The sequence below is a fragment of the Maylandia zebra genome, linkage group LG12 (genome assembly GCF_041146795.1).
Source record: "Maylandia zebra isolate NMK-2024a linkage group LG12, Mzebra_GT3a, whole genome shotgun sequence".
Lineage (NCBI taxonomy): Eukaryota > Metazoa > Chordata > Actinopteri > Cichliformes > Cichlidae > Maylandia > Maylandia zebra.
In genome coordinates this window covers 24,461,500-24,478,137 of record NC_135178.1, presented here as the reverse complement: position 1 = coordinate 24,478,137, position 16,638 = coordinate 24,461,500, and the positions used below count along the sequence as shown (strand labels likewise).

At 37.7% G+C, this 16,638-nt stretch overlaps 1 protein-coding gene across 4 annotated transcripts in view; it reads right to left on the bottom strand.

Annotated features, from left to right (window-relative positions):
- Nucleotides 1–16,638, bottom strand: part of grid2 (glutamate receptor, ionotropic, delta 2) — a 558,936-nt gene that overhangs the window by 158,155 nt on the left and 384,143 nt on the right. For all 4 annotated transcript variants that reach the window (XM_004547245.5, XM_004547246.6, XM_076890935.1 and 1 more), the window contains exons 6-7: nucleotides 11,017–11,190; nucleotides 178–339 (exon numbers count right to left, since the gene is read on the bottom strand). In XM_004547245.5, coding sequence (XP_004547302.1) covers nucleotides 178–339; nucleotides 11,017–11,190 — 336 coding nt within the window. The remainder of the gene's footprint in view (nucleotides 1–177; nucleotides 340–11,016; nucleotides 11,191–16,638) is intronic.

The following is a 16,638-nucleotide window of genomic DNA, read 5'->3' as shown; positions in this document are numbered from 1 at the left end:
CTGAGGATGCTTGCTTGCAGAACAACAACCAGCTTACCTCTGTGCCTACATCTGTGTATACTCAGGTAGACTCACCAGAGCAGCCAAGTACACATTATGCTTGCACACTTGGTGAAGCACCTTCCTGTAAGCCTTGAGAGGAAAAAACACAGTGTGAATTTCTTCACCATTTTATACCTTTTTGACAGTATCCAGCATACTCTTGCCTCCCTGCCATGGTTTGGAGTTCTTCCTGATGCAGCTCAGACTGGCCATGCTGTGCCATTTCCTGTCCTCCAACTTTCTGTGGAAGGTATTGGCCAGCAGTAAGACTGTATCATAGATGTAGCGGTTGGTGATCTACAGAAAGAAACATAAAAAGGAAGATAAAACAAGGCAATGCAACTTGAATTGTGTGAGAAAATAAAGACAAACTTGTAATCAGTAATAAGTTTCACAAAACAAACAGTCCAAGCCTTTCCAGGTTAAAATGCTATTAAAATTAAACAATTTATTTCCGCACAAATTCAGCAGCTTCTTGATCAAAAAAGAAAAATATTACCTTGTCTCCTTAAAATCAACAGTATACAGCCTGACTACGCAGCCAACATTGTTTTTGGGTACTTCTTATAAGTAAGAACAAAAAAAAAGCTTTCAAGATTAAATTAATTAATGTACTGAAAGGTCATTGACACCAAAACAAAAACAAGTAGGAGACAGGAGGAGTCCACTCATTCTGTGATTGATCATTGTGTAATGTACAGTACCAAGCCTCTTGTCTCTGTGTAAATGGGAATGGGGTAAAATAAATGAACTACAATGAATCCACGCCTACACACAAAAAAGCAAGCAAGCAGTGTGGATCCACTCACATTAATGGACAAATGAATACAATCACACAACACAAGCAGAAGCCTTGATCTCTCTAATATTGCATTTTGTACACCAAAAAGAGGCTTTGAACACAATATTTTTTTAAAATATATTATACTACACAGTGTTTAAATCTTCTTCAACTTTTTGCCCAGTACTTCCATTGCTGTGAAAAAGTATTTGCCAACATCCTGATTTCTTAGTTTTTTTTTAATATTTGTCACACTTAAACGTTTCAGATCACCAAGCTGATTTTAATATTAGACAAAGATAGCCCGAGGAAATACATAATGCCCATAGCTCTGAATGAACTTTATCATGAAAAAATCCTGTACTAGTTTTAGGCAAAATACAACTGGACAAAAACTTTCCAAAAAGTTCAACTTTTGTCTCATTAGTCCACAGAATATTTTTCCCAAAAGTCTTGGGGATCATCAAGATATTTTTTGGGAAATGTGAAACGAACCCTGGTATTGTTTATGGCCACCAGTAAATTTCTCATTGGAACTCTCCCATGGATGCCAGTTTTGCCCAGTCTCTTTCTGACTGCTGAATCATGAACTTTGACTTTACTGAGACAAGTGGGGCCTGCAGTTTTTTAAATGTTGTTCTGGGTTCTTTTGTGACCTCTTGGAGGAGTTGCCGATGAGGTCTTGGAGTAATGCTGATAGACCGGTCACCAATGTTCCCTCTAAGCAGCGCACGTGCGCAATTGCGCACTGCTGGCACGGTCTCTGCGCACAGGAAATCTGTGTTGTGCACAAAAGAAAAAAATCTAACCTGCATTGAAATTAAAATTAATACTTTTAACAATTCTGTTTTGCAGTGTTAGTCAGTAAGTGACTGGCTGCTCCCGTATGGGATTAGAATGATGCCACCTTATCCCATAGTCCAGCCAATGATGCGATTCACATTCGTATATATGCAGCTAATCAATGTGGTTGACAGGCTATGACAGCATCCTTATGTGCCGACACCGGTGTTTTAGCGAGCACAGCGGCGTGGCTGATGTGGAGTGAAGCCACGTTAATGACGTGTACAACCATTGGAGATGTGAGCAGGACAGACGGAACAACTGACGGAAAAAGTGTGGACTTTATACCAGTTTTTAAATTGTGTTGATAGGCCACGTAAAACCAGAGTTGTGATTAGGGCCGCCACGATTAGTCGACTAGTCACGATTACGTCGACTATCAAAATCGTCGACGACTGATTTAATAGTCGACCCGTCATTTGAAGCTTTGTAAGATCACAAAAGACGCAGGAATAAGTAGTAGGAATTAAGAGTGTAATAACGGACTGAAACAGAAGATGGCAGCACTGCATGTACAAGGATGCCAGCTGCCGTTAAACCCCGAAGAAGAAGCAGTGTCCGAGAATTCATAGCGCAGTCCAGCTCAGTTTCCAACAATGGCGGCAGCTAGTTTGTTTTAATATTAGTCTTATTATTCTTTCTGGGTCACAAAATTAAACGTTTAACATATTTTCAGGCGAGAATGTAACTGTATAAACCTCAAATATCTGCTCAGTTTATCAAGACACCACATATTTTCAAAAGTGCTCCGACGTTTTTGGAGACGTCTGTTACCCACTAGCTCGATAGCTAGCCGGGGGCAAGGCTCACTAGAGCCTGTGAGAACACCGGACTCCCGGCAAATCTTTTTCAAACCCACCACCGTCTTTCGCTACTCAGGTTAAATATATATAAGTCACTTAGATAACTTAAAAATGTTATTGTTTGGCTTTTTTTAGTATTTTATTTGTTCCTGAGTAAATCGGTTTGGCTGAGATTAAAGTTATACATAGCAAATTCAAAAGTGTTAAATGTTTTGGTGTTAATAGTCTTCTTGCAAAAGTAGAGTTAATTTTACTCTAAGCAGAGTCACATTCTTTTAATGTAACTCTGAGGTGTAAAATGATAGTAGTTAAAATCGAGTGTTAAAAATGAGTGTTTCTATGTCAAATCTGGAGGTGTTACAATGGAAACATTAACTCTTGACCTCTTAACTCTGAACTCCGACAGGGGCTATGACACCAATAGAGTAAATTCACAGACTCCGCCCCCAGCACGGCTCCAATCGAAGCTGAAGTGAAGCCGTTTCAGAACATTTTGCTCTACATATTTGAGTTGTTTGCCATGCTTGGTAAGTCATTTTTTCAAAGATTGTTTCAATTATTATTATGAGCTTTTACTTCTGTGGCTCTTTGGAGTTGATACAAAGCTGTGTGAAAGGCATTAGCCATGTTGCTCGGTGATAGCATAATATTCTGTTTTAGCTAGCTGAAAGGTATTGTTTGCGGGCAAATACCACAGCCTTGAAAAAAAGCTTGCATGTGAATTTTCAGTCAAACCTTTGGTCAAATACACCTAAAACAATGTGTAGAATGTGAAATGTTGGTATAATGGTGCTACTTGAAGCCTGAAAACGATCGCCCATAAAAAACAAAACAAAACAAGCAAACAGCAGTAGCAGACGTCCTGACTGGGTTCTACGTTAGCATAGATCCCTCCAGAGTTTTGTGCACACGGTTTAGGTAAAAATGAAAAAGGTTGAGGTTTTACATTTAGTTCAGTATTACCTGTTGCCTGTGTCCTTGTCTTTTGGGAAAATACTTTACACAAGTAATGGCTCAAAAAGGATTCCTTTTTTTTTTTTTTTACTGTGCTGCAATTGTTTACTGGATTATTTGTGCCATTAATTAGTGTCAACTAATTTTTATTCAATCTCCGCACAGGATATGCTTGTGAAGATGGAATATGGGGGAGAGCAGAAGTGCGTTGAAGTTCCACAAAGGGATGAATGAAGGACATGCATATTGTATTGAAGAAATAAGTGATGAGAATGCTGTTATTTGCATTTACCATGTCAGACCTTTTGATAAACAAAATTCTAATGAAAGTGAGAACATGTATACTGTTACATCTTTCAGAAAATGTTTTGAAATTGTGGTGCACAGTTCAGAATAAATGTTTTTCAAAAACCATTGCATCTTTTTAGTAAATGTTTATTTCCAAAAGAAATTTCTAGAAGTTCAGAACAGTAAAATTCCCGCTTTTTAGAATGAATTAGAAGATAACTCTTACGTAGTTAAACTAAAATCCTCTTTGAGAGTTAATATATAAACTCTTAACACCAAGTGTTAAATTATCAACTCCAGACAGATTTGGTGTTTAACACTAAATCAGAGTTAACGTACCAACTCTCGAAAAAGAGTTAAATTAACACTCTCTGGTGTGGACCCATATAGACACTTTAATAGTGTTGAAATCAAATCCAACAGTGTTAATTTGGACATGCTGGATTTGCTGTGTAGTTTTTACACAGCTGTATAAACGTCAAGCAGACAACTGATTATCAGAAGTGTGAGATGCTCGAGAATATACTCCGGTGTCCTGTTATATTTTAGATAGCAAGGAGTTTATTAAACTTCACCGAAACAATCTGCAAATTTCATTAAAATTTAATAAACTATCATCTTGTCTTTATTTTTAGTTAGCACATACCTTACACACTTAAAGCTGTAAGCTAATGATAGTTATATGAGAGCAGATGCATGCTTGTGCAGTAAGCTGTAGGTTTTACGTCCAATGGATGCATGCTCTGATTAGTCGACTAATCACAAAAATAATCGGTGACTAGTCGACTATCAAAATAATCGTTTGTGGCAGCCCCAGTTGTGATTAAAAAAATATTCAATGTTTGGTTTTCTTCCTGAATACTATCGTTGCTTATATTTACTGCGGGTATAAACGGTAAAAACTGTGTTTTATAAGGAAAACGCTGGAAAGAGTGTGAGCAAAAACAAACTCCACCCCCCTCTCCCTTTCCTATTCGTCCAAAAAAGTACCATGTCGACCAATCAAAAAATGATATGGCAACGTGGCATCTAGTTGTTAAGAAACGGGGGGAAGTTTTGAGATGTGAGAGATTTTCGACGTTTAGCACAAATCTTGTGTAGTTAGAGTGTAGTATAGTGTTGTTGTGTGTGTGTCAGAACAATGAGGCGACTGCTGAATGTTACAGGTGTTACAGGAGTGATATATCTCCTGTTGTCAGGCCTGCAGGTATCAGGCTGTTGTTCTCCTTTATCTCATAGTGGACAGAAATTATTTTTTGGAGTGGCACAAATAATTTGTGTGGCATCAGATTTGATGCAGAACAGCTGATTGTTCTGTAAATAGTTTGAAATGTTTATTTAAAAATGCCTTGGCTGCATTTAAAAAATAGCTGCAAAAAACCTTGTTGTTTGCCAAACTGAGTTACTTTTTTGAAGAAGTAACTATATAATTAATTGCCCAGCATTGGTCATTATATACTATATTTTGCAGACAGAGAGTTACAGACTCTCTCCCAGACCACAGACTCATAATACAAGTCAGAGCTTTTTTTAAAAAAGAAAGAAAGTTGTGTTTTCAAAATTGGAGTTCAAGTTATTTTTACTTCCAATAGTGTTAACATACTGCACAGGTCAATGACTAGATTTTTTTTACATTTTCATTGTAAGTGGGCTAAAGCAGTTAATTAAAAGTACATAAATGCTGTAATTTGATTATTTTAATAAACCATGTAACTTGGATGGATTCGATGCTGGAGTGACCACAGTGCCCACGTCTGATGTCGCTCACAGTGGTCCAAGGGACCGCTCAGGGAGTTTGTGTGTTCGCTCAGACATGTGAAAAATTAGAGGGAACATTGCCGGTCACTCCTGGGAAGTTTTCTCTATTTGTGGATAATGGCTCTCAGTGTGGTTTGCTAGTGTTCCAAAGGCTTACAAATACTTTTGTAACCCCTTTCAGGCTGATAGATGTCGCCTAGAAAAATGTGATTACATTTTTAATTAGTGATTTAAAGGGGGGTCTAATTACTTTTATCACACAAGACCAGGAAAGTTTGGATAGCTTTTTTCCCTTAACAAATGAAATCATCACATAAAAAAAATGTTGTATTTGCTTAGGTTATCTTTGTCTAATAATACAAATTCTTTAATTATCAGAAACATGCCAGTCAGACAAACATTAAAAAAATCAAAGACAGGGACAAATACTTTATCCCAGCACTATAATTAGCCATTTTTGCATGGCAACAAACCCTTGTGGTTGATTCATTCCAACTCAGGTCAAAGATGTTATTCACTGAATAATCTTCAGATATTGTTAAAGTAAAAAAACAACAACCAGCAAAACATGAAAGCTATGAAAACATAGCTGTTTATATTAAATGGTAAATGGACTAGTTCTTATATAGCGCTTTTCTACTCTTCTGAGCACTCAAAGCGCTTTACACAACTTGTGCATTCACCCATTCACACCCATTCGCACAAGCACAACTGACATTCACACACATTCATACTCCGATGAATGCATCGGAGAGCAATTTCGGGTTAGTATCTTGCCCAAGGATATTTGGCATGCAGACTAGGGGAAGCGAACCACCAACCTTCCGATCAGTAGATGACCTGCTCTACCACCTGAGCTACAGCCACCCATATTAGATGGGATATTGTAATTCAGACGCAGACATTCATGGCCAAAGCCTCACAGTATATAACAGCCAAGCTTACAGGTACACCTCATACAGAATAAAAACATTAAATCATAAAATGTAAGGGACAGAACCAGGTTTCTTGGTTTCTTAAAAAGTTGGCATGGGGGATGAAAGGATAACAAAAGATATTGTCTTTCTTACTGCTTATCAAATTGTTTACTGACAGTCAGGACAAAAGGACATGCCAAATTTTCCTCACATCTAACTTCCTTCAAAGTATCTTAGCTTTCACAGCATTGTTTTATGTCTTCCATGTGGTGATTTTCTTTATCGTTCTTTTTCTTTTAAAATTAAAGGGAAACTCTACTGCTCCGTGGGGAGCTTGGTTTCGGCTCTCCGAGCAAGCTTTGTATGAGAGTGTGTGTGCTTGTGTGGTCAGCCTGAGTTGATGTGCTTCATTGCAGTGTGAAATTGGGCTTCTGGGCCACTCTCTGACCGCTGAGCTGATCTGCTTCCTCAATCTCAAGCTCGCTCTCTCCCACTCGCTCTTTCTTATGTCCTCCTCATCCTCATCCTCATCATTGTTTTGTTTTTCATTCAGCCATCCATCAGTCTGCATATGGAAATGAACATGCATGCAGCAAGTGCATGACTTTTGAGATCACTCTTTTCGCTAGACACCCAAAAACACATTGCCCTTGACTTAAACGACTTGCATGTTGACACCTATATTACATAAACACATGCATTTCTTTATCTTTCCTCTATGAATGTCTACAAGCAGCTAGTAGGCAAAAGTCTAGAAACAAACTCTTCCAGATATCCAAATGTTTCAATGTGATTCTAACATTCATCAAACATGTTCCTCCAGGGTCTTGCGCTTCTACATAAATCAACAGCATATTAATTTAATTTGATATTTTTGTCTTGACACATAAATGAGACTGTGCTCCCTTTTCTCTGTTCATTTGATGGCAGCTTGATGAGTCACATAAAAATAAAAAAAATACATATATTGCGTATGTATTGCCACCCCAGGGGCCATTTACAAAAATAGTAAACAAAATGTGAAGATGGAAAAATAAACTGTCACTCTGTGTTTTCCATTGCCGTACTGTAAATGAAATGTGAGGTCTTACATAAAACTGCATAAGGATGTGGTCAAAAATTATTAATTTTACAGGTTAAAAAAAGCCTCAGTAACAATGGATGGATGACTGGACAACATCGAACCAGGAGGCCTGCTGTAATTCAAAGCATTAGGATCAAGTGACATGTTTAAATGTCATACTGAAACACCTGTTGCATGTTTAAAAGATGCAAAAACAGAGCAAGGCAGAGGAACATTTGCCCATAGTAGTTTCTGTCTCTGTTTAAATAAACCCACATTATTCAGACATAGTGTGAACCAGTATATGTAATGATACTGGAATCTACTGCATGGGTCAAAATTAAATACAGCCATCCCACATATAATTACATGCCCTCCCCCTTGTGTTTGCATCCACTTTCCTTCGTTCCTATCTGCTCCCATCTCTCTACTCCCATACCTATCTCTTCATTCTTTTCTTGGTGTGACCGGGCGAAGTAAATGATAATTGCCTTGCCCCAATTTAAAGGAGGCTAAGAAAGGATTTTTCTGTCACCCAGACCAAGGAGCTGTCTAGCATCTCCAGACCCCTTCTTCTCTTTGGGAATTTATTTTTTTCTTTTTGGGATGAAGGTCCTGGTACTCTGTTTTTCCAAGGCTTTATTTATTTAGCTTTCCTGCCTCATTAGTTTGGGAAGGGAAGTTTTGGGTCATAAGGCTCATTTCATGGATGGCCAGTCTTTTTGTCTTTTTTGCTGCTAAACACAAATTGGGGTGTGGCATCATCTTCATTGAGAGTCACAGAAAAAAAAAAATAGCAAGTGCACTTTAATACATTTAAGTGTGGTCCCTTAAGTTTCAAAAACTTGTTTCTGGTGACATTGTTATGATTATTAAAATTAAGATTTTTCTCATTAGAAATGAAAGTTAATTAAAGTTGTCATTGTACTAGATTAAAGATCCTTTTACTTTTTGTACACTTTGTTCTGTTCTAGAGAGAAATTAAAGTGGAAATGAAAAAGTGACAATTTCTGAAATTTTCTGGAAACCTATTGGAAGTTCAAAATGTGAAATTTCCCTTTTATAAACATATCCGGTCTTTAAGTGATGACATGATGAATCCTGCTTCCGGGCCCAAACTACCCTGTGTTTAATAAGGCTGTTGTGTTTTTAACATGTTTTAAAGCTTTTTATCTTGTTCTATTTAATCTCAACAAGCACCTAAAAACAGTCAGTGATCACTGTCGGCCTCTCTCGGTTTTTATTCTCAATCATCCAGGAAAGTAAATCTCCAAAAGTTGATTCTGTTCATCTGGATGTAGCGTTCAGTGGAAGAAACGTTACATTATAAACAGTACATTATGCAAATGTACTGTTCATAAGATTGGGGAAACCTGCAGTCAACTGAGACTGAAGAAGTCACTTGGATGAGTGACGATACGTTTCTTCCACTGAAAACGCTACGTCCAGATGAACAGAATCAACTTTTGGATATTCAGTTTAAAGCTTAGTTTTAAAAAACCTTAGGATGTAACTACAGCCCAGCCCATGCAGCAGTATATGAATGACTAACCTCGTATTGTTGATGGATTATCGCAGTTGTTCTCCTGGCTGAAGTTTGGTCCGTTTACAGCATCCTGATTGACTGCATTTCTCCCTGACCATTGAGAATCCTCACGTTAACTTTTATCAAGTGGAAAAAAGTTAGCGTTCATCCTCCAGCTTCACTTTTTATATTATGCTAACATAGCTGTGTCGCTAGCAATCACGTAGCACATTGTTATATACTAGCCAAACTTCATTAACCCTACAAATGCCACTGCTGTTTACTTTCCTGTCTTCATTTATGTTGGAAGTGGTAGCAGAGCTGTACGTTTTAATTTGTTTCAGAAATCCCTCAGTCAGAAGATGGTATATTTATATTTAGATTGAAACTAGCGAGCTAACTCCCTGCTAACTTCTAATTTTCATAAATTTCATGAATTCTGTTTTGATGGATGTCTGGATGCTAAACTTAATTGTTATACCTGGTAGAGCAGCCACACTGATCATTTTATTACAGATGAAAGAATTTAGTCAGTGATGCTGCAGTGACTGTTTGACTTAGGGACCTGCAGCGGAGTTTGGGCCTAGACACAGCTAATTACGTCCGACTTAAAGACCGGATTCTCAGTTCATTCTTTTGTCAGATATAACTTTTAGGTTTAAGTGTAGGGTAAGTCTCTGTCAGCTTTCCATACAAGGAACTGTACAGTTTCTCCAATTCTTTATGAAAGAGCCTGTCAAGCTGCATCGATTTGAAAAGAAAGGCTGTTCAGGCATCTCCACAGATGTTAAATGGGCTTGTAGTCTGCTAAACCATGTCTTACTAATGTATGTTTGGCTTCGTTCATCTTTTCTTCTTTTCATACAAGTTTCAGTTCCCATAGCTAATACAAATGTCCATAGCTTTTCTTTCGTCAGACCAGAGAATGTTCTTTCTCGTGCTTCCTTTAAATTATGTTTGTCAAACTCTCATCAAGCAGTCACATGCATTGTAATCAAAAGCTATTGAGTTTTACAATTCTTCTCTTTTACCATTGTGATTTTTAATCAAAATATAGAAGTATCTTTTGTTTGCCACTGAGCCATGCTTTTTTGTCTATAGAGAGTGGACATCATGGCTTGGTTTTTGTGGTCACATGTGGAAAAAAAAACAATATATGCACAGCTACTTGGTGGACTGGAGCAGGTGGATTTCTGTATACACATCAAAGGTAAAGCGATGCAAACAGGATGCAACTCAGCACAATAAGTTGGCAAGTAAAACTTCACCATGACAACGATCTGCCTTGACAGTGTCAAAACAAAAGGAAACAAAAAAAATTACATCATTAAAAGCAGAATGTGTTAGAGGTTTGCATTTAATGATACACTAGAGCTACACCAAGTGTATTTAAAGTCACTTATTCTCATTCACAATGTCATCAATGACTGGGGGCAAAGATTTCCATCGACTCGACTGTATTCCCACTGAACATCCATCTTTTCTTACCCGATTTAATTAAACTGGAAGGGGACAACTTGTCAAAGACTAAGCCACAAGCCACTCATCTCAACTCCCTACAATAGCTTGATTTTTGTTGACAGTTTTTGTGAGCAACTTTTCTGCTTGCTGTGAGTGTACATCAGCCAATAACCGTTTCTGCACAATTTTTCAGCTAAAAATTAAAAACAAATTATTAGAATACACATATTTTTCAGTGAGTCATCTGTTACGTTATAATCAATCCTCTGTTGATTTCTTTCTGTAACATTAGGCAAGCCTACTTCTCAAATCAATCACTCTTTTCACAACTCCTTAATGGGTGTAATAACTGTTCTGAGTAATGAACCCCTGTTGATTTTGAAGTTATTTATTTCATAGCTTGAAATATAAAAGACATGTATGAAAAAAAACAAAAACAAATGCAAGTCATGCCACATATTTGAGTATTACTTAAAAAATTCACAAATAACAGAAAAGTGTTCTTGGCAGTGAGCAACAGAATTTGGACAATTAAGCTAGTATTCAACATAATACTGAAAATCAATAACTTGCCAACTCACCTCTAGCTGCTGAGCCTTTGGGTTTTTAAGGTCACAGAGGGAAGTGTTAATTCTATGGTTGTGTTTGACACAGCGCTGGGTTGTGTTCTGGGGCATTGGGAACATCTGGCGCACCAACGTCAGCCGACCGATAGACTTCATGACTAACTCCTGCAAGTCATAGTCCGAGATCTCCTGAAAAAGGGTAGAATAGAGGAATAGGTATAGGAGAGGAAAGAAGGGATGAAGTAAATGTAGGTATGAAATTAACAACTTCATTATGCAGACATAAAGCCAGCATGAACAAAATACAAAAGAACTGTAACTGCGCACACAAAATAAAAGCAAAAATAGAAAAACATGGTTGAATATTACACCTCAAAAGCCTCAGATCTAATTCCTAAACAAGTAAAAGTTAGGCTTTGTTTTAGATACCCTATGTTTCTCATTATCGCCACACCGAGCGATGAAAAGCTGTCTACATCATATGCAAAAATAGTTATTAGATATGAAAGGTACAAGTCAGCCTATGGAAGGAGGAAGAGAGAAGGGTAAAAAATATCTGCGTGTTGGCCTGACTGTGCGCATATGTTTGTTATGTGCACACATGTGCGTTTGCACGTACTCTGTATGTCCTTGCAAAACCTTGGGGGAGGAATCACTGCTAATTTTAGCCCTAGGACACACACTCTCCTTCCCCGCTCTCCATCCATGGATCTCCATCCATCCTCCATGCAGAGGGTCATGTGGTGATGAGATGAGAACTGACGTTTATCGTCCCTGGTGGAGGTAATGCTGCCATCAACTGAAACAGCTTTTACTTCCTTTGTATGTGTATGCAGTGATTGTGTTTGTGTGTGATTTCATGTGTCTTTTGTGCCCATGCCAGTCTGTGCATAAATCAGTCAGGTTTTTTTTTTTTATGAGACTGTTTTTAAGCCGTACAATCATGAAAAACCCTTATGATTCCCTTGTGTATGCACCTGAGTCCGCTTGATAGGATTGAAAGGACTCAGATTATGCACATGCACAAACAATCCATCACACACACACTTTGTATTAGTGAAGGGTAATATTATAGATAACACACCTCATTGACTAATAGGAATGGATTTTAATTGAGTGTAATTAACGTCCATTAAGACCCGTGAGTCCTCATGGGATATGATCAATGGTGATTAGAGGTTGTTTTATATGGACTTTATTGGTATACCCAGTGTCATCTGCACTAATAAGGATGATGTATTGCCTTTGCAATGGCCCCTAGATCTCCACACCACCAGACACAAAAATATTCATTTGCTTCTGCTTAGAAGTTGATTTTCAAGTTTCTGCTTTTTATACTTTTACCTCTGTGGTCATATTTTACTGGAACCAGATGTAGTTCTACAGTGGATTTCAATTATTTATAAAAGTTAACAACAAAAGAATGGAATTTATACCTTGACAAATTACTCAAACAACTTAACATGTTTAACCTTGCATTAACACTCTGCGCTCTGAAGTATATACTTTCTAAACAGTCCAAATAAGGAATCCGTTTGCTGGCTTAGGGGTGAAAACGTGGCAAAAATCCCAAACAGCTGAAGACATAAAACCCTGAAGGGGACTGAATTACAAAGCCAACAAAAAAAAGAAGATCCAGAGCAGAGAGAAAATGCTGAAAATTGCTAAAAAGGCAGATTTGTGGGCCAAAAGAGAATTAAGATGCACAGCAGGCCGTCAAGGGCATGCAAAGAAAGATCGGTAGACAAAAATTATCCAGAGTGCACCACTCAAAGGATCAAATGCAAACAAATATAGATGAACCAACACACAGCAAAAACAGAGACAAAGACACACTTAATTGGGAGGTTTGAGGTTTGCCCTCTAAACAGGGATTTGTCCCTCTTCCTTTGTCATGTTCTGTTTGGCTCTTTGTCTGGATCTCCCTGGGGATAAACTAAAGTGACATCACCCAGTGTGACTTTCAGTGCTCTGAAAGTTGTTAGCCTTTTAACAGCTAAGACAAAATGAATATGACACATGGATGCACATACAGTAGACCGGCGTGAAGAAACACACATGCTCTCATCTACAACCCTAGAGTCTCGGGAAGGAGAGGGTACTGCTACACAGTTGATATTAACCTCATATAATCACTTCGCTCTTTTTCACGAGTTTCACTTTACCCCAACCTTCCCTCAGGCCACTAACCATTAACCTTTCATGGACTTCTTCAATCAAAACATTATAAGACCAACGCTAAATGCCTCTGCAACACTGAGTTAAAATAGGGGTGAGGTTCGAGTTGGATTTACAACAATGACCCTGAAACATCCATGAAATAATTACTGCTCATTATCTAATTACCAGCTCAAAATTTTAATTCTTTAATTCCCTCTTTCATGCCCATCGTCATTTTTGTCTAGTTTCAAATTACTTACTCAGTCTTTTAGTCCTAACCAACAACTGAACAAAGGTGAGATTGTTTTATCACTCATTCCTTTTAATCCTCTTAAAGATTAGCATTTAATTACAATATCATTTGGTCCTTATGTCGGTGTTGTGGGCTTAAATTCTACACACCAAGGCCAGCTACCTCAAACTAAACACACTAGGTCAGTCATGACAGCCAGAATGCCCTAAACCTAATTTCTGGAGTTCATCATGAGCTGTTTACTCTGTAAATCAAATCCGTTCAATTTATCCCCATTCTTGTCGACCATTTTACCCTTATCCAGATACTTCTTTCCCCATGGTATTTCTCCCCTTCCCTTTCATTTCTCTTGGATGACAGGAGAAAGCTACTTTTATTTATTTTTGGGGGGGTTTTCTGTTTATCCTCCGCTACTCAACTGCTGAGCCCATCAGTGCCCATAATAATCTCCTCTGGCTTTAAGTCTTCTCACATGTTCACTTCAGGAAAGAATAAAAAAAAAAAAAGAGCATGAAGAAGAGAGAGACTAGGATGAATGAAGCTGTTCAAAGCAATACTCAGAAGAAAGTATAACCCAAAATTCACTACAGTCTGCTGTATTACACCAGCCTACCTGCTGGTGATAGGAGATCAGTAAGCACAGTGTATTACAATGTGAATGTTAGACATGATGGAAGTGATAAGACTAACATCCCATATCTGATAATGTCTAGATAAATATTAAATCTTTAAGAAATGCATTACATCCATAAAGGCTTCAAAAAGCAAAGAAGGGTAAAAGAAAGTAAAATGGGATTTAACTAATAATCATATTATTTAAACTATTGCCGTTAGTGTTAAGAAAGGGAGGGTTGTAGCACACGGCCACAGAAGAAATGTACTTTAAGTCTTTAAATCCTTAAATTCTATTAGATTTAGAAGGTTGATAGAAAGAACGCATCAAGATGATGGAGAAAATCTGCGGCAAAGTGAAATACCATGCAAACACACAACACACCAACACTATGCAGACAAGTTATGAGGCAGGAGCAAGGACAGAATTATGATCAAATGTGTTCTAATTCAGATTTCCAAGCCATGCAGGGAAAGGTGGATGAGAGAGGTGCCACGTTTTCCTTCAACAAGGCAAAAAAAAAAAGATCCGACAGTTTCGGCGTAACCACTTATTAACAACAAGGGTATGAGATAGCTGAAGTCATAGCGAGCAATTTCAAGCTGTGGACACAGTATGCACAAATGTAGACTCATTCTCTCCCAGCAAGTCCTTCTGGAGCAGCAAATAAAATTGTTCTTTAACTTAGCTGAGATTGCAGCCTTAAGTTAGAGTCACTTTGTATCCTTATTCTGTTTCCAAGAACAATAAATGAAACTAACCACCACACAGTAGGCTTTAATAGAGTTCAATTATGCGAAAGTCTGTAGAATGTTCTTAAATTGGACAAGACCTCATAATCCAGCAATTATATTTAAAAAAAAAAAAAGAAAATCCGAATAGTTCCAGTTACATGGCTTTCATAGTGACGTGTTAAGCTCCAAATTGACAGAAAATGCTAATCTCAAAGCATCTTATTACTATGCATTTTTCCTCTGAGAGGCAGAAGAGACAGACGAATGGAGCGAAAGAAGAACAAAAAGGAAACGGGTGTGAACGACCACAGAAAAGATCAAGAATAACGAATAATGGGGAAATTGTGAATGAGCGGGGTCAATAGTGGAGTTATCCTCCAAAATGTAAGGGGCAAACAGAGAGAAAGAGAAGTCATGAACATCTCTTATCACTTCTTCTCCCCACACCCCTCATCCTCTTCTCCTGAGAAGAGCAAAGGAGATGGGTAAAGGAAGGATGATCAATTATGAACTGTGAACTCCCCCTCAGTGGGGCTGTCTGACTGTTGGCTGTAGATAAAGCACAGTTATGACAACCATACAGTACCCTCTCATCCATAATAATCTACAGGGATGGAGAGGACTTTCACACATAGGAATATTCATTCTCCACAGAAGAAGTACAAGAGGACATTCTATATGACAAAATATTTTAACCGCTCATCTATTTTAAACACCCTCTGAACCATTTCATGTGGCCAATGGAATATAGTGTGCGCATCACAGAAATCTATGACTATATTTTTGTCTTGATTTTTACATTTTATGCAGGGAGACTTGGTAAGCATTGATTTTTAGCATAAAAAAAACTGTGTGTGTGTGAGAGAGAAAGAGATATAGGAAACAAAGAAGTTCTGTCATTCACAAAAGTCTGAAATTGCTTAGAAATGAGCTTTTTTTAAAGTCATAGGTGCCTGACCACTGTTTTTTGCTACCCTCAAAGTAAAGGTTTATCTTCTTTTTTTTAAATAACTAACAAGCAGCTACTTGAGTTTTGCTTATGAATTTATAATTAGTAACAAACCACAGGCAGTACAAAAAGAATAGCTAATGATTACGCAATTTATTTATTTTTTTTCTAAATGACATCAGAAACAGCAGTATGCGACATTACGTGATGGCAGAGCTTCAGTTCATCCTTTGTCTTTTTTTTTTTTTTTTTTTTTTTTAATAAATAGGACAGGGGGAATGAATGAGAGAAAGAGGGGGAGAGAAAGAAAGAAAACCAAAGGGGAGAAGAGACGGTGAGAAGGGGGGGGAAGAGAGAGAAAAAAAAAAAGAACTCCTGGGTCACCTGTATGGAGGAAAAAAAAAAACAAACAACAAAAAAAACAAACAGAGGAGACAGCAAACAAATTACGCAATTTGTAGAGAATGAATCTATATTAGCTGCGGTGCTTCAAACGTATTCATGATCTTATCATCACCTAATGATTCATTCATTCATTCCAATCTGTTCCAATCTGTTCTTTGGAAACGCGGTTTTATCTACTACACACACTGGTGTGAAAAGTGTTGGCCCCTTCCTGATTTCCTGTTTTTTTTTGTATGTTTGTCACTTAAATATTTCAGATAATCAAAGAAATGTAAATATTTGACAAAGATAACAAAAACATTCGAAATGAAGGTCTTTATTATTTACTGGGGAAAAAAATCCAAACCTCCATGGCTTGTATGAAAAAGTGATTGCACTCCCCTCTGGTGTGACATCATTGGAAAGCTAAGTTCAATTTCTTTAGTCATATATGACTAAAGTGGCAGTAGCCAGGCCTGATTACTGCCACTGTTCTCAATCAAGAAATCACTAAAATAGGATCTGCTTTACAAAGTGGAGTAGA